The sequence below is a fragment of the Malania oleifera genome, chromosome 6, assembly GCF_029873635.1.
Source record: "Malania oleifera isolate guangnan ecotype guangnan chromosome 6, ASM2987363v1, whole genome shotgun sequence".
NCBI lineage: Eukaryota > Viridiplantae > Streptophyta > Magnoliopsida > Santalales > Ximeniaceae > Malania > Malania oleifera.
In genome coordinates, this window is record NC_080422.1 from 38,742,466 (window position 1) to 38,764,959 (window position 22,494).

Genomic DNA, 22,494 nt, shown 5'->3' on the forward strand with positions numbered 1-22,494 from the left:
AAAAAAAAAAAACAAACAAACAGTTAAAGGTTCTTGGATTGCTAACTGAATGGAGCCTAATAAAATGTAAACCTAGTAGAAGGCTTGACCTACAAACCTTTGGTGGAATAAACATGGGAAGCTTTTCGTCCTTTCTTCGTTTAAGAAGTTTCTCTCCAAGATTTTCAACACCTCCAAGTTCTTCAATCCACTATAGTAAAACACAAGTTATATGCAAACAAGCATAAAGTATTTAACATTAAATCAAAAAGAACAAGTGAGTGATCTCCAGAAGTTTATCTTTTAAGGAATAATTATACACCAATGAATTATAAAAATGCAGCAGCATTAATCATAGCAGAAGCAATTCTATGAGCAACCTGGCCTCTGCAGAACACATATTTGCCCAGATATTTATTCATCCTAGCTTGATAAAAATTGTTGGCCTATTCTCTTAAAAACTAAAGCTTTTAGCTTCTTGTACATATAACTATTTTACAGTTTCTGCTTGCATTTGTAAAAGTGTTTGTACATATGTGACCCTAATTATCAAGTTATCTGCCAGGAAATTAAGGCATGACCAATGAGTTCGTGGAGAAGTCCTTTAGTTTCCAAGTTGAGTCCTTATAACTATAGGGTATAGTTACAGGTCACACTGTGTTACATTGTTGATTACTGCATGCTAGTGAGTGTACACTATTGTCCTTCTGAAGTATCTGAAATTTATTTGTAAATAGAATGGAAGCCAAACATTAGGTTCTCAAGTTAAAAGAGATCCTTCTTGGAAACCAAATATTGTCCTTTGTGTCTCATTTTTAACATTTGTTGGATAAAAAAAGGTTTAGTGTTAGCTGATCCAGAGGAAAAGGAAGCCTACTTGGATGGTGGTAAATTAAGGCTAGGGGAGGGTCAACGGTAATTGGCTAATTTGCGCAGCACTCTATTAACTATGATGGAAAGATATTGGAAAGGGGTTTTCTTAGGTAGCATTTGTTTAGGGTTTTTTTGGGTGGTGGGCAGTTATGATTTTTTTTTTTTTTTGTCTTTTTTTTTAAGAGCAACAATCCTAAAAACCTGAAATCATCACCTTGGTGCACAGGTTTTCTCATGCCCTAACCCTAAACAGTTTCGTGAACACTCAGTTTATCACTGCAGTCATCAGAAAGGTTAGAGGAAAACCCATCTCACCACTGCCTTTCTGACTGGAGATAATTCCATGCTTGTTCTCGACAAACTGGCACCACGAGAGTCTTCAGAGGGTGCCAATAAACCAAGCTCAAAAATCTCAACCCATCATTCAGCACATGGCCTCAAGTGCCAGTTCTGTTTGGCAGGCTGACGCAGAATGGTGTGTGCAGATTCCTCCAGCCATGCTTTTCAACCAGTTTGGTTTGCCCTTGGATAACACTGTTTTGGCAGGAGTTTAGATCATGTAAGTTTGTGTTTGTTCACAGCATACATGTGTACACCATACCAATCTGTTATTTGTTGGTGGCATGGGGCCGTTGGTAGTATAGAGTGCATCAGTTGCTGTCCACTACTTCTTGGTGATAGAATCTATGAGTCCAAGGAGTCCCATTCTCTCCACATTGCCACAAATTACGGCATAAAATCTGAGGATGGAAACGACTGTTTGCAGTAGTCTGAGGCAGTCAATACCTATTTGACTAGCTAAGATAAGTTTGGACACCTTTAGTCTGGTCTAAAAGGAGGTATGGGTCAAGGTTGTTAGAATAGGGATCCTAATGGGAATATGTGATATCTGACAGGATTGGAAGGATCACATTCTAGGATCAGAACAACAACATCAGCATTGCATGACAATACTTTTGGTTCAATACAATACCACAGCATCGAATGAAAATGAACATTTCCCCACAGCCATTTAACATAATTTTTACATAACAGAAGAGGCAAATCATCACAAATCTACATAACTTTACCCCTTTGTTTCTTTTTGTAGCAAAAGAAACTTATTAACAGGAGAGAGAATAAATACGATCTAAGAGAGAGCAAGAGATCCTCAAAGAAAGAAGAAAAAAACAGGAGAAAAAAGAAAGAAACAAACTCTAATTAAGAAACCCCTCCTTAAACCCTTCCCACCGTGACTGACTAAGCTATGCAGATCCGCTAATTCACATTTCAAAAAAGGAACCATAACACTTCCATGACTAGTCAGGCTACCATAACACTTCCATGACTAGTCAGGCTACCATAACACTTCCACGACTAGTCAGGCTAGAAGAAGAAGAAGAAGAAGAAGAAGAATCACCAAAACACTGAAAAATATTGGCCACCAAAACTCCCACTAAACCAAATATCAACCAAGAAAAATGCCTCATGAAAATCCAACTCACTACCCGATCAAATCAGGCACCAGTAATCTAATTCTATTACACACACACACACACAAAAAGGCAGGAAAAAAAAAACAAAATCATAACAAAAAGAAAACAATCAGATAAACAAAAGCAAACCAAGTTCCAAGAGCCTAGTCACACCAATGCACGAAAAACAGCGAAACCGCATTAACATGAAAGCTGAGCACCGAAAGAGACCACGCCATAAAGAACGGCACAGCAGTCTTAAGACAGCAAACAGTAAATTTGTTGAACCAGCATTCCACAATTAGGCTGGTGATTCAACCAACAAAACTTGGGAAGTTTTTGGAGATAGGGATGGCATGGAAAAGGAAGATGTTTTTGGTTTTCGTTCCTGGTGGACTAAAAGGGAATAGATGGAGAAAGTTCCTGCAAGAATTCTATGCATTGACTTGGGTTCTCCCCAATGGTAATGGTGATGTAGGCAAAGGTTTACAGTGAGGCAGTCATTCATGAAGCAAGGTAGTGACAGCAGATAAGACCAAGATCTGTGACATGGTTCTGCAATGCAGAGGCAGCAGCAGAAACAGAAGGTGCTGCAGCAGAACAGCAACAGCAAAGGCGCAGGCACAGCCACAGCAGTTGCAGAAACAGTCTGTTCGTCCATTGTCAGGCAGTTTCCAAGAGCATCACTACAACCCAAGTCTACCATCTTATATATTGATAATAAACAGACATGCAGGATAAAGAACCCCACTCACCCTGATAATTCCTAAAATTGTATATTCTCTTCTAACATTTTTTTGGTTCAGATTTGATGTATGTTGGGGAAATTGTGGCGAAAGGGAGTTAGCCTGAAGAAGAGATTTTTTTTTTTTTTTTTTTTTAATATTCGTGCCGTTAATGATGGTTGGTAGTTGTGGAAGGACAATAGGTGTGGGTGTTGAATGGTGAAGGAGGTGGAGATGGTGTCGAGCAAAGCCCTTTAAGTTAAAATTGTGACACTACAAGTTTAAGTGGAAACTTGCGGACAACCCTGTGAAAGACAGCCACAGCAATTTGAGTTAAAATCCTGGACCGTGTCAAAAACAGTGACAGTTGTCTCATATCGGAGAGACTGCTCTGATACCACTTAAGGTAAGACCAATGTCCACTAACATCTCCGTGACTTGTAGTAATCTCAATGATACACTTATTTGAGGTTTTACCTGTTTTTGAGATGATAAAAAAGAAGATATATCAAAGGAGAAAGAGAATACAAACAAGAGAGGACAAGAACTCCTCAGAAAATAAAAGCAAAGACTAAAGACAACCAGCCGACTCCTGTGCCTACAACCCAAAACACAACTGTCAACCAACCCAAAGTAAAAACACAACCTAAACCTAAACAAAAAAACCACGTAAGAGAACCTCTTATCAGCCCTTTCCCATCGCAATTGATGGAGCACTGCAAATTAGCTAATTCCCTTTGCCCCTTCCTAGACCACAATCCAAATGGACTTCCTTTCCCTCTGAATTAGCTCCTGCATGCCTGCCAGCAGATGTTGAAAATGAGATATGAAAACAAGCGAGAATACCAGTGTAATTCTACTCAATCTTGTCTACTACCTCTTCTATCTCAGCGTTCCTCGAATCAAGGACTCCCTCTAAATCTTCCAATAGAGATGAAGACTGAAACTAAGGAACCGAGAATAAGAATAATCTGATTGATAACCAAGTTGTTCACGAACCTCATCTATAAGTAGCCCTTCGTCACAATCAAAATCACTAACCAAATCACCCTCCTCGTCTGATATGTCACCCCATTTCTGCTTTTCCAAGAAATCTTCACTAACCTTCTTTTGTTAATCTGTTTCCAACCCATTTGAATTCTCAATACAAAAATTACCATACCTACTTCTTTTAAGGAACTTAACTGGACTCCCATCTACCTAGGAAGCCTCTTAATTGAGTTCACCCTTTTTCCCCTACTCTTCCACCTCTGAAGAGTGTAAAACCATGATATAGCGGATTTTTTACCCCATCAATCCTCACCTTGTCGTTACTGGAATTTGCTCCATTTTGATTCCTGATATGAAAGGCTGCGCCATCATCCTCCATATGTACCTCCAAACAACCCTCCTCCAAAGAAGCACCTCTTGTATACTGTTCAATCTTCAAAAATTATCCTTCCCCCATCTATCAACAAGCCGGAAAAAATCTCATGTTGTTCATTCGTGCTGACCAACCTCATTGGAGAGGAGGTACCACAAAGCTGTTTCTCCTCCACCTCCTCACTTTGACAAAGACCAAGTCTGCTGTGCCCATCCGGTTTAACAGCCACTACCACACAAGCCTCTCCCACACTTTGGCCTGGTTGCAAGGGGATTTACCCAACATTATAGGCAGCTCATTGAAACTATTCGGTGGGCTTTCGGCCTGATTTCTAACAGGAGAAGCTTGCAAAACCTGAGATGTGTATTGGGCCTGTTCCAGAGAAGATAAATTAGTTGGAATGAGATGCCCATTAAATTTATTTGGATCTATCCTGATAGCACCCATTCAAGTGACCCAAGTTCAAAGTAATGTGTATAACACCCAGCCCATTCAACTCCAAGCCCACTCCACTATTCTTGAGCTCCCAGCCTTTAGTCCTCTCTCTATTGCAAAGCCTAGCTGCAACGATGTTCTCCAGACCAGCCGTTGCCACCACATACACTGGAGATCGCACCATGCTTCCACAGAATGCCACCAACCCTGCTGGACCTTTGACAATGAATCTTCCACCAAGGCATCCTTCCAACTGCAATTGATCATTTGGTTGAGCAAAACTTATTGTAAAGTTAGAGATGGAGAAGAGAAGAAGGAGAGAAGAGAAAAAGAGAGGAAAGAACTGAGCGGCAGTTTCATCAAGTCTATGTACAGCTCCAGGTTTACCCTCTTATATATTTTTAATAATAATAAAGTCTTAAGGACAAAGCTTCAATGTAAACATGCCAATTTTCCCCTTTAGAGTCCCCTGGAATGAAGATAGAGTTCCTTTATTGTTCGATTGCACTCCCAGTTCCAAAAGGTTACCTTTGTGATTCATTCTTGAAAGTTTTTTAGAAGAAGAATAACCATTCTTATTGAATTTCAAGAGTCATGATTACAAGATAAATAGTAGAGGAAGGCCACCAAATTAGGAAGGCCACAAAATCAACAAATCAAATCACCACAAAATCAGCAATTCAAATAAGCAGATCTCTAGGCTAGAAAACAGGAAACTGAAACTACTAGAGACTGAAATAGTAATTTCAAATTTTAAAAAATAGAATTTACTAATTTATTCCTTAGAAATCCGACACCCCCCCTCAAGTTGGAGTGTAAATATCTATCATGCCCAACTTGCTTAGAAAGAGCTCAAAACTAGGTCTGAAAAGTCCTTTGGTGATTTGTTTAGTAGGAACAAAAGGCAAGCAAACAGATCCACTATCAATCTTCTCTTTTATGAAGTGCCTGTCAATCTCTACATGCTTCATGCGGTCATGTTGTACTAGATTTTGAGCAATACTTATGGCAACTTTGTTGTCACAATACATCTTCATTGGCATGTTCACCGGCATCCACAGCTCTTCAAGAATTCTCTTCATCCATAGCATCTCACAAACTTTGTTAGCCATAGCCCTATATTCTACCTCGGCACTGCTCCTTGCAACCACATTCTGTTTCTTGCTTCGCCATGTGACCATATTTCCCCAAACATAAGTACAATATCCTAACGTGGATCTCCTGTCAATAACTGAGCCTGCCCAATCTGCATCAACGTATGCTTCTATGTTCTGTTGTGTGGTCTTCTGGAAGAGTAAACCCTTGCTTGGTGTACTTTTCAAGTATCTGAGAATCCAATAAACTGCTTCAAGATGTTTCTCGTAGGGTGAATGCATAAACTAGATAACCAAACGCACAGAAAAAGCAATATCGTGCCATGTATGTGATGAGTAAATTAACTTTCGCACCAACTTGTGATACCGAGTTGTTTCACTGGATCACCTTCCTTGTCATCTCTAGGTTTCTGATTGGGATCTATTGGAGTGTCTACTGGCCTACAACCGCTCATCCCAGTCTCCTTAAGGAGGTCAAGGACATACTTCTGTTGGGACATAACAACCCCTTTCTTCGACTGAGCAACCTCCATTCCAAGGAAATACCTTAGAGATCCTAAGTCCTTGATCTCAAATGTTGATGAGAGGGAAGTCTTCGATCGGTTCATCTCAAGTACGTCATCTCTAGTGAGAATTATATTGTCTACATACACAATCAGTATCACTATCTTCCCATCCTGTGAATGTCTTATAAACATCGTATGATCACCTTACCCTTGAGTATACCCCTGACTTTTAACAAACTGAGTGAATTTCTCAAACCAGGCTCTTGGTGACTATTTTAACCCATACAAGGACTTCTTTAGTTTACATACCTTTGTGCCAAACTTTTCACCAAATCCTGGAGATGCATCCATGTACACTTCTTCCTCCAGGACTCCATTAAGAAATGCGTTTTTTACGTCCAACTGTTGTAGAGGCCAGTCACAATTAGCTGCAAGTGACAAAAGAACTCTTACATAGTTTAGCTTTGCGACTGGAGCGAATGTTTCCAAGTAATCAATGCCATAGGTCTGAGTGAATCCCTTGGCAACCAATCGAGCTTTATACCGTTTTAGAGAACCATCAGATTTATACTTGACTGTAAACACCCATTTGCACCCTACAATTGTCTTTCCTCTTGGTAGATCAACTAACTCCCACGTGCCATTTTTTTCAAGAGCTTTCATCTCCTCGAAGACAGCCTCCTTCCACTCAGGAACTTTTAGAGCATCCTGCACAGTATTAGGAATCTCTATAAAAGACAATTGTGAGCTAAAAGCACAAAAAAAAGGTGATAGATTTTCATATAACACATAATTGGACAATGGATGTTGGGTACAAGACCTCACACCCTTCTAGATAGCAATGGGAAGTTCAGAATCATTGAACTCAGGATTGGAACCAAACTCAGGTTCAGAACTAGACAACTTAGAACTCAAAAATGAAATGGACTAACATGAGGTAAAGGCTCGGTGAGGACATCACCTGGAGGGTTTACGGATTCTGGACAGTGTAAAAGATTGGAAGACCCTTTCTTTCAAGTTGTCCTCTGTTGCGGGTAGACAATGTCAAATGGTACCAACGCTGCGGTGTTTTTTTTCTGTTTCTCCTTTGTTAGTCATTAGAAGATCATGAACGCCAAGAGATGACACTGTAGGAAGACCTGCCTTTTCAGTATCTAAAAAACTTGACTCACTTTCTCCTGATATAATAAAGCTTGGATTTTCAGGTTGAATAATCAAAGTTGGAGAAGGAACATTTTGCGAGTCTTTAGTTTGGAAAAAATCATGAAACACAGCCAAATCTTTGTTTTGGTTCCCCCCCTGAAGATGAGGTGTAAAATAGGGATGTAATTCAAAGAATTTAACATCCATGGTGACAAACATTTTTTTGGAAATGGGTTCAAAACATTTATATCCCTTTTGAGTGGGAGCATAACCAACAAACACACATTTTGTGGCTCGAGGTTCAAGTTTTCCTCGATTATGACAATGAATATGAACAAAACGGTACAACCAAATATCTTTAGTGGTAAAGAAGAAGACAGCTGATTTGTTGGATAAAATTTATGAAAAACATCAAAAGGTGTTTCAAATCTTAAAACCTTATCAGGTGTTCTATTTATGAGATATGTAGCAGTAAGAACGGCGTCACCCCAAAGATATTTAGGTACCTGATTGGTAAAAAGCAATGCCCGAGCAACTTCCAATAAGTATTTGTTTTTATTTCAACCAAACCATTTTGTTGCGGAGTGTCGACACAAGAGCTTTGATGAATAATTCCTTTTTCAAGAAAAAATTGGCCCAAAATTTTTTGAAATATTCTCAACCATTATCACTCCGCAAAATTTGAATATTTTTTTTGAATCGTGTTTGTACCATGGAGTAAAAAATTTTGAAAATTGTTTCCACTTCAGATTTTTTCTTTATCAAATAAACCCAACTTAATCTTGTGTGATCATCAATAAAGGTTACAAACCATTTTTTGCCAAAATACGTAAATGTTCTACATGGGCCCCAGATATCACTATGAATCACAGTAAAATGGTGTAGTTGGTTTCTAGGGATGGGTGGAAAAGGATGCATGATGATGTTTAGCAAACTGACAAACTTCACATTGAAAAGAAGATGGACGTTCATTCCGAAATAAGTTGGGAAACAAGTATTTTAAATATTGAAACTAGGATGACCCAACCTATAATGTCATAACATGATATCATTATCTTTGAAAATAGAAACAGAATTTAAGAAAGTACTTTGACATTGTCTACTCAAGTTAGGTCCATCGTCAAAATAATAGAGTCCATTTTTTCCTTAGCACTGCCAATCATCCTCCCTATGGTCAATTCCTGAAACTCACAATAAGAAGAATAGAAATTAGCTTGACATTGATGATCAAAGGTAATTTTACTGATGGACAACAAATTCCAAGACAAATTTGGAACGTGGAGCACATTATGGAGAGTTAACAACGAAATGAGTTTGATAGTTCCTATCCCGGAAATTACCGAGAGTGAACCATCTGCAATTTTGACCTTTTTATTGCCTGCACATGGACTATAGGATGAGAACAATTTGGAGCAACCGGTCATATGATCTGTTGCGCCAGAATCAATTATCCAAGAATGAACAGAATTGGGAATAACACCTAAAAATGCAGTAGCAAGAGAGTTCTGTACCAAAGAATAAGACAGAGTTAAGGATAGTTTTAGAGATTGAAACAATTTGTACAGGTGCTCTAATTGCTCCTTGGTAAAAGGGACTACATCCGAGTTGGTAGAAGGCTCTTGAGTCTCTTCAGCAGTGGCTTCGTAGGCGTGACTGTCACATTTGGATTTTGGCTTCCAATTTGTTGGTTTACCATGAAGCTTCCAACACATCTCCTTCATATGCCACAGTTTTTCGCAATGCTCGCACCATGGTTTCTTACACCCATTGAATTTTGTAACCGTGAGATAAAGGGATGAGTTCTGGGAATAGTAATCAGCAGAGCCGGTAGGATTTCTTTGGGCGCCGGTCATTGCCGACTTATACGACATCATCAGAAGAAAAGAGCACGAGGCTCTGATACCACGAAGGATTTTTTAGAATAAGAATAACCATTCTTATTGAATTACAAGAGACACGATTACAAGATTAATAGTAGAGGAAGGCCACAAAATCAGCAATTCAAATCAGCAGATCTCTAGGCTAGAAAACAGGAAACTGAAACTACTAGAAACTGTAATAGTAATTTCAGATTTTAAAAAATAGAATTTCCTAATTTATTCCCTAGAAATCTAACAATTCTACTAGCCACCCAAAACAGCATTATGCTAAAAAGTAGAAAGGAAGACAAATTGCACACTCATCTTGTGATCAAAAGAGTAATGCTGATCCACCGACTCCTATGTCTGGATCTCTCCTCAATGCACAAAACCTCCTTCTCCCCAAACTTCTACAGACATATATCAAAGGTCTTGCCCTCGATCTGCACCGACTTGAGGAGATTCACCTCTATACTTTCCTTTAATCAAATCCATAAATAGAAGAGGAAGGAACTCATGAGAGAGCTAGAGTCTGAGAGACATAGCATAATGCTAACCTTTTTGCATCACCAAACTCCAGGTTATCTGATCCTCGGATTCATTCCTAAGGACCGATTCACATGACAGAAGAAATGTTATCATTGTCAAAAAGATACTTTGCTTCATTTCCCACTCATCGAATTTGTGACTATGAGATCTGGTCCTTATAACCTTTTGTAAAGATGACATAGATTGTACAGCAGAAAGAATGTTATCTTCATCTAAAGAGAATATGCTCTGATATTATCAGAGAAGACTATCAGATAGAACAAAATCAATAGCAAATCAATAAGAAACAAACTTGTGTTAGATTACCAACAAAGTGCACATGATATTGCTTCTGATAGAATCTCTATGTCTCTTAATAAGCCTAAAGAGGCTTGCTGTTCAGCAACAATGCTAACTTCAGTAATCCAAAGGTAGAGGGTACATAGAATCATATTTGTTGGTTCATCATAATGAGTAGATCCATCATGGAATTTTGAACCTTTTTTTTTTTTTTTTTGAAACAAAGAAGTATATTAAGGAAGAAAGAAAAAAGAAGGTATAAATTGTTAAGGCTTGAAAATTATTTACCCACAAGCTAATAGCTTAAGCTTTTAGCCAAGTCATTGCTTAACATGGTATGAGAGTCATGACTAGCAGGAGGTCTTGGGTTCTATCTTGTAGGCTATGTTCATCTCTGTTTGTGAGAAAAAATTATGCTATTTCCCATACTAATTTCATTAATTATTTGTTACCACATCACACGCAATAAGGCTGCAATTGCAGGGGGAGTGTTAAGGTTTGATATGCATTGTTCCACCACAACCTGACAGCTTAATTTTTTAGGTTAAGTCATTACTTAAACATAAATAAAATACGAACGCAATATATCTTCCTTAAAAAATAGAAGAACCAAAGAAAATTTAAGGAAAAATTACAAATGGAGCAACACTTTCCAATCATTTTGCACAACTACTTAAGGCACTCCTCTAAACCCAACAAACAAAGAGCACCACAGTGAAGCTAGAAGATTAACTTTAACCCAAACCAATTTAAGGGAAGCCCTCTACCTCTAAAAATCCTAGCGTTATGGGGATATTGTTAATTTCTAGAAGATAAGGGAGGGATGACTCAAATGGTATGGACACTTGCAACGTAGGCCACATAGTATGCCAGTGAGGAAGAGTGAGTTCGTTACCGTGGGGAGTAGTACAAGGAGTAGGGTAGACCTAAAATAACTTGTAATGAGATGGCGAATAAGGATTTAATAGTCTTGAATCTGTCAAAAGAAATGGTCCATGATCACATAAATTTGGCAGAAAAGGATTCATATAGCCGACCCCACCTAGTGGGACTCAAGGCTTGGTTTTGTTGTTGTTGTTCTTCATTGGGAGAAATTTGAATGTGAGAGAAAGTGAGGGGGAAGAGAGAGAGAGAGAGATGCACAATCTATTTTGCTTGTTAAGTGTTGTTGACTTGATCCACCTATCCCAATGCTAGATAGAGGAGTGTTTTGGGTTTTTTCTTATAAATGTTTCTTTTTTATCATTTAACTCATAGATTTAGCGGTGCTCATTTTCTTTTCCATTCTTTTATTTGGAAAGTTAAGATGCCTTCACAAAAGGGTTTTATCTGGTCTATGGTACTTAAAAGAACTAATATTAATGATTTGTTAAAACTTACATGTTTGTGTTTTGTGCCTTTGGATTAGTACAAAAAATGCTCTTATCTTTCTATACTGCAGAGTATTTTGTTTGGGTTTCTCTTTCTTCGTTGGCAGTGAGAAGGAAGGGAAGTTTGCCTGGAAATATGCTACTTTTATAGTTGTTTAAGAATTCCATACTCATTTTATAAGAGACAGCAAGCATCATTGAAAATTTGATGGAAGTTAGTTCAACAATCAGAATATATATTGGCAATTGTAGACTAATGAAAAATCAACTTAAGACCTTATGTGTTATCTAAGTGGATACCCTGAGGAACTCGATTGATCTCTTTCTACCATCTAGCTTTCCCACAACCCTAGTGCTCATTTACAATGATCTCAAATGGCGCTAGGAGGGCTAATAGAGTCCAATTTCATGTTTTCCACACTCCAAGACCTTAAGCACTATGATGGTAACCCAAGAGATAAAAAAGGGACAAAATCACAGAATGACCAAAGGATGAGAGTGTCTCTAGGGAAGAGACAGAGTGGGAGGTTTTCTAAAACTCAATAGCATGTTCCTGTAGGTTGTTATCCCTCATTTTTATAAGCATTATTTCATAATTATTAAAAATCAGGGAGTAACAGCCGTGAAGTAACAGCATTCAAGGCTTCCGAGACCATTACATGGCAATATCTCTGAGGTCCTCTGATTCACAACCATAACAGCCATTACAGACTGTTACCTGTTACACTGCCAAACTGATGAATGACTAAAAATTGGGTTTTGAGTCCCTTTTTTTTTTTTTTTTTGCCATTTGCATATGCATTTGCATTTACCCTTCTTTTTTCCCTTTATTGAAGCTTAAAATGTCTATTTTAAGTTGGTTTATTTTAATTAGTAACCTCTTAATCTAAAAATAATTTTGGGTTTATTTTCTTTGATGCTTAGCATGCACTGTTTTAATAACTATCACTGATATATACCTAATCTTTTCTCGCATTAAAATTATACATTTCCATACTTTTTCTTTCAGTATTTTTTTTTCTTGAAACTAATCTGAATAAAAAAAAAAATGAAATATTGCTATGCATTTTTGTTCTTGTTTAATATATAAACATTCTATATTTTAGTTTTTAGATAACAATAATTTAATTAAAGACTAAAAATGTACAAAAGCAGGCATTCTTTATTTTTAATTTCCTTATATTTATGATATCTCAATTTAATCTTCACTTACAAACAAAAAAGTAAGGAAAGTTAGCAAATGCAAGCCTCTTCTCACCAATATCAACCAAAGCAACCTAGATGACATCCACTACAACTGATTAAAATTTACAAAAAATCATTTAAAGGACTAGTATGTAGGATTCTGGGATCAAAACATGTGAACCTATATGCTTGTAGCAAGTTTGCTAATGCAAAAAATGAATTCACAGATGCGATGTTTTCTTTTTTATAGTAAAAGAAAATTTTCATTAATATATTAAGAATATACAGCCAGCAGAATAAGGCATCTCTTTAACAGATTCTGGAAAATCCAGATAAAAAACAATGAAAAAAACTAGAATACTAAAAAAAGAGAGAAAAAAAGAACAGCACAAACTAACCACCCAACTCATGAAGCCAATCGCGCTGAATATCAGAAAAATTCACACCCTTAAAAAATTCCCCTGCCCTACACACCAAAGAGAAGCCAAATAATGTATTTCTCCCAAACCAGCAAATACGATGACTTCTTCCCTAGAAAAATACTTGCATTATGCTCCATCCAAAACCCCCAAATAACTGCAAAGAAGCACATTCCAGAGCGCTGCCCTTTCCTTTTTCCCGCCAAAACCAACAAAAGAAACCGCCAAAAAGTCCCACCACTGCCTCTGAAATTATCCAACGCTCGCCTAGAGTACAGAATAGCTTATTCCATACTCTCCACGCATAATTACAATGCATAAACAAATGCAATGCAGATTCTGAACAGTTAAAACAAAGAACACAAACATCTGGAGATAGAGCCTTCAAAGATCTCATAACCTGCAGCAAGTTATCGGTATTAATTCTATCAATGCAACCAACCACATAAAAGACTTGATTTTAAAGGGGCCTTCAGTCTTCCAATATGGAGAGGAAAGTATGAATTAGACGTAGTCGGAAAATCAAAAAGAGATTCACAAGAGTAAGCCCCGGAAGGATCCAAAGACCAAGAGAGACTATCCTCCTCTAAATAAAAACGAAAGTTATTCAACAAGACTACCAAAGAGGATAGCTCTACCATCTCCCCACTCTTCAACAACTTACGAAAATGGAAATACCAAGAAGGCAAAGGACCACCTGAATCAACGACAAAAGAATATATGGAGCCATCCTGCTCTGAGCTCAAGCAAAAGAGGCATAGAAAAGAGATGGACAAATCAACATTCCCCAACCAATGATCTTTCTAAAAATGGATATTACTACCTCTTCCAACCAAGAGTTTAATATGGGGAATGAAGAAGGGATAACTAAGAGATAGCTTTCCACCGACTCTTCAAACGACATCTAAATCTCAAATTAGTATCCCACCCGTTCTTGTCTAATCCATAGTTACTTTTAACAACTAAATTCCACAAGGAGGAATTCTGTAGCAGAGACCACCAAATCCATTTAGCCAAGAAGAGCTGTGTTTCTAGACACCAAGTCTCCAATACTCAAACAACCTCCTGCTTAGATCAACCCACCCCTTCCAAACTAACCAAATGATCCAAAAACCCCTACACTTGACCACATGAAGTCCCTCATTATCTTCTCAATCTTGCTAGCAACCCCCACCAGAATCTTAAAAAATTGAAAGAAAGTGTTTAAATGTGGAAAAGAAAACTGAATATTCCACTAACTTATGAAAAAGATTACATTCCCTTTAAATAGATGATAATTCTCATCTAATTACTAGGGATATTTACAACCTACTGAAAATAAAATATCCTATTTAAAATAGAAAGCAATAAAATAGGAAAGACTATCTACAGAATCGGGTAACATGTTACTCAAATCCCCTAGGATCGTGGAACCAAAAATAGCTAACAAATCAACTGATTTGTTAGCTGTAAATCTTCTAAAGATCAGCGGATCAGCCTCTAATAAAGGCTGATAGATATCTAATAATTCTACAAAAAGTATAGACGAATACTAGAAAGACAAGCCTGGATGAGTGTAATTCTACCACCGAGAGAAAAAAGAGCATCTTTCCACCCATCCAATCTCTTAGAAACCCTTTGAACAACAGGATCCCAAAAGCTGACAGATCTAGGGTCACCCACAAAAGGAACCCATAGATAGGACAGCCGCCATTCTAAAACATTGCAACCCACCTCTGCAGACAACTGCCTAAAACTGTCAATATGCATATTGATAGCCTCAATACCACATGTCCATATATTAATCTTAAGCCCATAAACCTTTTTGAAAACATCAAGGAAACCCAAAATATTCAAAAAGTAGGGTCTATGATATTCTAAACACAAGATAGTATCATCAGCAAAATGACAATGCAAGACCTTGAGCCCATCTCTCCCCACCTCCAAATCCTTCACTAAACTTCTATCCACAGCCTTATCCACTATCCTACTTAGAACATCAGCCACTACAAGAAACAAAAAATGGGTAAAGAAGGTCACCTTACCTAATCCTTCTCATAGCATAGACTAACCATTCACTAAAACCAAGTAGCTCACATTATGCAAATAGCCTCTAATCCAATGCCGCCATCTCTCACCAAACCCTTTCCTCACAAAAATCTTATCTGGGAAATTCCAATTCACCGAATCATTAGCTTTCTCAAATCCAACTTTAAAAAGAGCCCCTTTCTCTTCTCCAAATATCCTCAACAACTTCATTGGCAACCAAAATAGCATCCACAATTTTCCTACCCCCCACCAAATCACTCTAAGCCTTAGCGATAGTCCTATCAAGCACCGCACTCAACCTATTAGCTAAAACTTTAGTGATGATTTTATAAGCACTAGAATCTAACCGAATAGATCTTTAGTCCGACATCTTGATGGATTTGTTCTTCTTAGGCACTAGAGATATGAAAGTGGAATTGATTTTCTTGCTTAAAATCCCATTCCTATAAAATTCATTAAAAACCCTACACAAATCAGCTGTAACCACCTCCCAACAATCTTGGAAGAAAACCATATTAAAAGACTTGTCCAACCAAGCTACCTCATCACTAGACAAAGAGTCCCAATCTAAGGGGCCGTTTGGCATCACCATAAAAAATTAGAGAAACAAAAACCAACCAAAAACAAAAACTGAAAACTAGAAACCAAAAACTCGTTTGGTTAACATTTATAAAACTAATACAAACTTAAAAACTTAATTAAAAAATGTTCATTTTCATCTTTAAATCAAATAATATTATAAAAATATGATTAAAATAACAAAATTACAAATAATACACATTAAAAAATTACTATAATGAAAATAAAATTTATTACAATTGTTTTACTTTCAAAATTGAAAAATAATGAAAATATTTTGTAATTGGTTTTATTATTATTTTTTGAAATTTATGTATATTTTTCTTTTATTATATTTAAATTCATATGATCATTAAATTTTGATTATATTTTAAAAGTATATAATATGAATAATTTAATAAAAAAAAAACTATTTCTAGATATTAAACTTTTTGGCTACAGGTTGCCAAAACAACTGAAAACCATAAAATCTAGTTTTCAGTTTTTTGGAAAATAGTTGAAAACCGGCAACAGAAACGGAAAAATGACAACATAAACGAACGTATTTTTATAATTAGTTTTTTCACTATGGAGAAACAAAAACAGAAAACAGAAAACAACAACGATACCAAATAGACCCTAAACCTTCAACCATTGTTCTACTATCATCCTCCTCAGAATACAAACAAGAATAAAACTCTGTGATTTCAGAAAAATTTGACTATGAATGAAGATACTGTCTCCCTTTTCCACTTCCAACTCCATAATCAATTTTTTCCTCATTTTCCCATTAGCTATTGTATGAGGAAATCTAGAACTACAGTCACCATATTTGATTTATTTAAACTTCGTCTTCTGCCTCTAGGTTCTTAAATCCTTGAAAATCATGTCCACCAAATCATTATTCAAAGATACTCTTTCCATCTCTTCCTCCTCTAAGAGAATACTATCTTGTTCCTTCTTATCTAACTCAACCAACTCACCTAAAATACTAGCCTTTTTAAACCTTCAATCTCCAAACACCTCCTTATTTCATTCTTTCAGCTTCTCTTTAACCCCTTCAATTTTTTCATGAATCTAAAACCTTTCCACCCCCTCTCTAAATCCTCACTCCAAGAATCCCCAACTAAAGGCTAAAGGAATCATGATCAAACCACATTTTCAAACTTGAAATGAGTATAACCCCAAGAAACCTTCCTCAATTCCAACATAAAGGGAATGTGGTCAGAATTGGGCCTAGATGAAATAGATTGAGAGAGATTAGGGAACTCATCCTCCCACTCTGCAAAAAGGGAATCTGTGAAGCCTATTTGCACCACTCAAGCACCTTCCACTGACCATGTAAAATTAGCATTATCAAATAGGAGATCTCTTAAAACACAATCCCTAATGAGGCAATCAAAACTCTGCATAATAACAGCAGCCAATAACTCTATCAACCCCTTTCCCCCCTAGGGAAACCTAGCAACATTAAAATCACCTTCCACTATCGAATTTGGAGCACAAAATCCAAAGACATAAAAAAGCTAATCCCAAAAAGAGCTCTTAAAGGTTGGTCTAGAAGGACCATACATCGATGATACCCACCATTGGCTCTAGCCTTTCTTCTACTGAAACGGAAAGAGAGAAAAAGCCTACTATGCTATCCATTTTAACAATACTAATAGAGAGAGTGTTTCACAGCACCAAAATACCACCCCCCCCCCCCCCCCACCCCAAAAAATGAACATTCTCATGCTTAATCTATTGAATCAAAACAATATTAGAAGAATATCTAAGTAGGGCCTCTTTGATTAGTCCCCCTTGTTCTAAAGTCACCCAAATCTAACATTCCAACTAGAAATTTTCATAATTTCACTCATTTCCCCCCATTCCATACTCCTTTTTCTCCCCCAAAATTGATAGAAGAAACCAAGTTTTAAGTTCTTTCTAAACCTTCTTCTTTTTCTGCTCATATGTTCTAGGACTCACAAGCAATGTCAGCTCCACCAAAACTCGTATAACTAGTTTAAACCCAAGTCCTCAAAGTGTACATTTGGATTTGGAATGTCTCTCTTACTACCCTCCAAGCCAATACCAGAAGTGCTACCCTTGGTAGAACCCTCCTTGTAGCATACACTGTTAAAAGGAAAAATGAACTGAACATGAACGAGAAGAATACCTTTCCTAGATTTGGATGGATTCAGACCTACCGTAGGAATGGTTGTCTCTTCATCAATAATCCCCCTCCCCCACCCAAAACTTAAAGAAGGAATATCAACAAAGTCCACCATGTCAAAGTTAGGCTCAAAAACAAGGGACAAGGACCCCTCATCAAGCAATTCTTTTACCTAGTTTAAGTTTTTTTTTTTTTTTTTTAAATATCATCTGTACCCGCTTGCACAATTTCAAAAAATAATTAAGCACTCTTTCCCATACAGCTCTAGACTTTGTGTGTGGTCATCACACTACCCCGAGGCTTCCACTCTCTCACCTTCAAAAATTTCCTCTATAAGTTGTGCCAAGGCACCATTGCCTATTAAGTAATGTCTATGATGGCTGCAACCGTTCTGCTGTGATTGTTAACGTTACATGGACTATAGCAAGCCATGCATTATTTATAAGTATGGAAACCCTAGTCCTAATCAAACTATGCTGCCAAAGCACATTAGAAGCTCTCTCTTAGGTAAGGATTATCCTATTACAAGAACCATCCTAATCCAAATTAATGAAAGATAAAGGTCATCAAAGTCCTAGTTTGTGTGGAAGCCATGAAGATGCCCAAAATGGATCAGGTTTACCAACTTGATCCAATTTCCTACACAAATGATGGTATTTCCTACTTCAAAAAATCAATTTTGGTTATTTAATTAGAAAAAAAGTGAAAAAAGTATATTTTACAAATATTTAAATCCATATTTTTTTTTTTCATTCACAACATAAATCACACTAATAACACTATATTATTGAGAAACTTATGTGCCAAATAGAATGTCATAATAATCAGTAAAAACATAAAAGTATAATATCTTTGTGCATAAGAATCATTAGATAGCAAGGTATTCTATCTTCTAAGTTAGAATGTTCCAGACCTTAGAAATTGACCGGTCAAATGTTCGAGACCGAAGAGCTCCATAAAAATCCAAAGCTGCCCAATCACAGAAACAAAATAAAAATATCACTCAAAATCAAAACTTCCAACATATTACATCAACAAAAGAACAAAAAGCAACAAAAGTAAATCTCTATATATATGCTGAATTGGAGATAAGTATGCTCATGAAACTTGCAAGAAGGAATACAAAATAAGAAGTTAAAAGAATATGGTACTCTTCAAGCCTAAATCAATTTGAAACAATATAATAATTTTTAAACCAATGTGATTATTTTATAGTCGACTTATAATGGGGTTTTCATCTTTTCAGGCAACTAAATATAGAGAGATGAGGCATCTTACCTTGTTACAAATTATTCTTGATTCCCATCAACCTTCTAGTCAATCAAATAGGATATTTTAGAATTTATAGAGTTTTGGGATTTTTCCTGCAGGTCATGTTATTCTCATCTTATTCAAGAGTATACATGTGTGTGTGTGTGTGTGTGTGTGTCGAGCCATAAGCATTCAGAATGATGCTTTGATGAATTCAAATGACAACATACTCAAATAAATGCCTATATTCAGGATGTGTTTGTTTCGGTGGCTTGCCTAGGCTAGGGTAAGCACCCTTAGACTATGGTTGGCGGATCAAAGCTATGGCATAGGATTGGCCAAGAGTACAAATATGAAATTAGTTGTATGGTCAATTCAGCCAAGAAACCAACAAAACCAAACTCCTTTTGCTCAACTCAAACATGAAATGATCCTACCTAACTTTTTATATAGAACCGAAACCGAACCAACTGAAATTATGGTTCAAGACTTTAAAAAACCATCCAATTGACCTCATTGTGTTGTGATCTCTCTGTTTGAAAGTGGATGTCCCAACCCTTTCAGTTTCTCTGAACAACCTCCCTCATTCTCATATGATGGTGGCAATGGATGGAGATGTGGATGATGAGCAAATCAGCTCTAATCTCTAATGGTTTTTTTTAGAAGTTCATCTAGAAGATATTATAGCATGAGTTGTGCAAATTGTGCTTCCAAGAACATCGATTATTGCGAGCACAGCTCAGAGAAACAAAATGTTTCTTAGAGGCTCTTGGACAACGCTCTTTGTTGAAGTTTTCAAATATTGTCCAGTAAAGGAAAAGAGAACTTCCAAGCATGTTGGAGCCAACTCCTTTCCAAAAGTTGGAAATGGGGATCAAAGACTTGGGCGTATTTACAATGGGCCGACAAGGGTTGTTAGAAAATGGGTTTAAAAGGGTAAAACGATTGTTGCATTAGATTCTATCCAATATATGGATCTGAGACCTTTAATTACTAAGGAAAGGAGATTCTATGATTGAGGTCCCTTATCTAGCAGCCAAATGGTTAAGCTTGGTGGATTGGAATTGGGGGCAAATTTAGAAAGGGAGCTCAGGAAAAGATCTCAAAGTGAATTGAAGGGAGACAACTCAGAGTCACAAAATCTGGGAGACTTGAAGGTGATGAAGGAGAATACGGGGAATGTTCCGCACATTATTGACACATGGCCATCTCTCAACTTAGCCTGTGGGGAATCAAGAAAGGAGTTGGAGATTCCTGATAGTAAAGAGGATCAACTTTTTACATCAAACTTTGGGAGAGGGAAAGGTGAAGCAGTCAAAGGGGATGATGGGCAGAGAGTTGAAGATAATTTGAATAGTGGTGGTGAAGAGGTCGCTAATATGCAAGGATGACTCAAGTAGCTTTTATGATTCTAAGAAGGAATTGTTGGGGGATCAGTTGAAAGCTAATGTCGATTTCTATAAAGAGGAGGCCTTGGCAGAACTTATAAAGGAACTTTCCGAAGGTGAGAGAGTGTAAGCATTGAGGCAGTGCAAGGACCCCTACACAAAATTTATAGATGTCTGGGGAAGAATGTGCTTAATTGTTTTCCAATACTATGCAAGGGGGCACAAATGATATTAAAAACAACTTAAACTAGACAAAATAATTGACTAATAAGGGCTATTTTTCCCTGTCTCTAACCCTAAATCTACACAATGGACTTGCTGAAATTCCTTTTGTAAATTTTTGGGGGAGGGTGTACTGATGAAGAGACGGCTATTCCAATGGCCAGTCTGAATTTTCCCAAATCTGGAAAGGTATTCTTCCCCTTCCTATTCTACATGTTTTGTCTTTTAACACTTTATGCCATAGGGAGGGTTCATCTAGGGATAGCAATTCTGGTATTGGCTTGGATAGTGAGAGAGACATTCCAAATCCAAATAAACTCCCTAAGGACTTGTGTCTCAAATTAGTTAGTCCAGTTGGCGTCAAGGTGAAATTGCCAGTGACACCTAGAACTTATGACTTATGAGTGGAAAAGAAGATGGTTCAAAAAGAACTTAAGAACCAAGTTTCTTTTATTAATTATAGGGGAGAGAAGGGAGTAGGGAAGGGGGGATACAAGTGAAATTATGAAAATTGTCAGTTGGAATGTTAGAGGTCTAGGAGACTTTAGAAAGAGGGGGTTAATCAAAGAGATCCAAATTAGATATTCTCCTTATATTGTTTTGATTTAGGAGACTAAGCTCGAGAATGTTGATGGGGGCATGTCAAAGGAATTTGGGAAGGTCGTAATAAGGATTGAGCCTTTGTACCTTCTCAAGAGTCAGCAAGTGGTATTTTGGTGTTGTGGGACACAGGATCTATTGTTAAAATGGATAGTATAGTATGCATTTTCTCTCTTTCTATCTTAGTAGAACTGAAGGGCTCGAGCCAATGTGGGTATCGTCGATGTATGGTCCTTCTACAACAACCCATAGGAGCTTTTTTTGGGATGAGCTTTGTAATGTGTTTGGCTTTTGTGCTCCAAATGCGAGGTGATTCTACTGTTGTGATGTTTCCCTAACAGAAGAAAAGGGTGATAGGGTTATTGATACCATGCAAAGTTTTGATTACCTTCTTAGGGATTGTGGTTTGAGAGATCTCCCCTTTGATAATGCAAACTTTACATGGTTGGTGAGAGGCACTAGAGCGGTGGCAAGCAAGCTCAACAAATTCTTATTTTGCACAAAATAGGAGGATGAGTTCCCTTATCTCTCTTAATCTATTTTACTTAGGCCTACTTCTGACCACTTTCCATCATGATGGAATCAAGGAGGGTTTCTTGGGACCATACTCCTTTCTAGGTTGAAAATGTGTGATTGGGTCATGATTCCTTTTGCCCTTAGTCAGGAACTCTTGGAATGAGGATGTGGAGAGGGGGTGGGAAGGTTTTAGATTCATGAAAAAATTAAAAGAGGTTAAAACATAAGTTGAAATATTGGAATAGGGAGGCATTTGGGGATTTGGAAGTTTCTAGGGTAGTGGGTTTCGAAGGGACTCAATGGGTGGAAAGGTATTCCTTTTCCTCCCGAGAATTACACTCATCCAAGCTTTTCTGTCCAATATACCTTTATACTTTCTTTCAATTTTTAAGATTCCGATGGGGGTTTCTAGAAAGATTGAGAAGATAAATGAGGGACTTCTTGTGGCCAAAGGTAGGGGGTTTTAGGGGTCATTTGGTAAGTTGGCATGAAGAGGAGAGTGGTCAGGGTAAGTGGGATACTAATTTGAAATTAGATGTT

General features: G+C 37.3%; 1 protein-coding gene across 1 annotated transcript in view; it reads right to left on the bottom strand.

Moving 5' to 3' along the window:
• The window catches only part of LOC131157065 (ribulose bisphosphate carboxylase/oxygenase activase, chloroplastic), a 112,884-nt gene that overhangs the window by 13,616 nt on the left and 76,774 nt on the right, over positions 1–22,494 (bottom strand). The window contains exons 10-11 of the mRNA XM_058110930.1: positions 18,891–18,946; positions 98–190 (exon numbers count right to left, since the gene is read on the bottom strand). Of these exons, the coding sequence (XP_057966913.1) occupies positions 98–190; positions 18,891–18,946 (149 nt within the window). The remainder of the gene's footprint in view (positions 1–97; positions 191–18,890; positions 18,947–22,494) is intronic.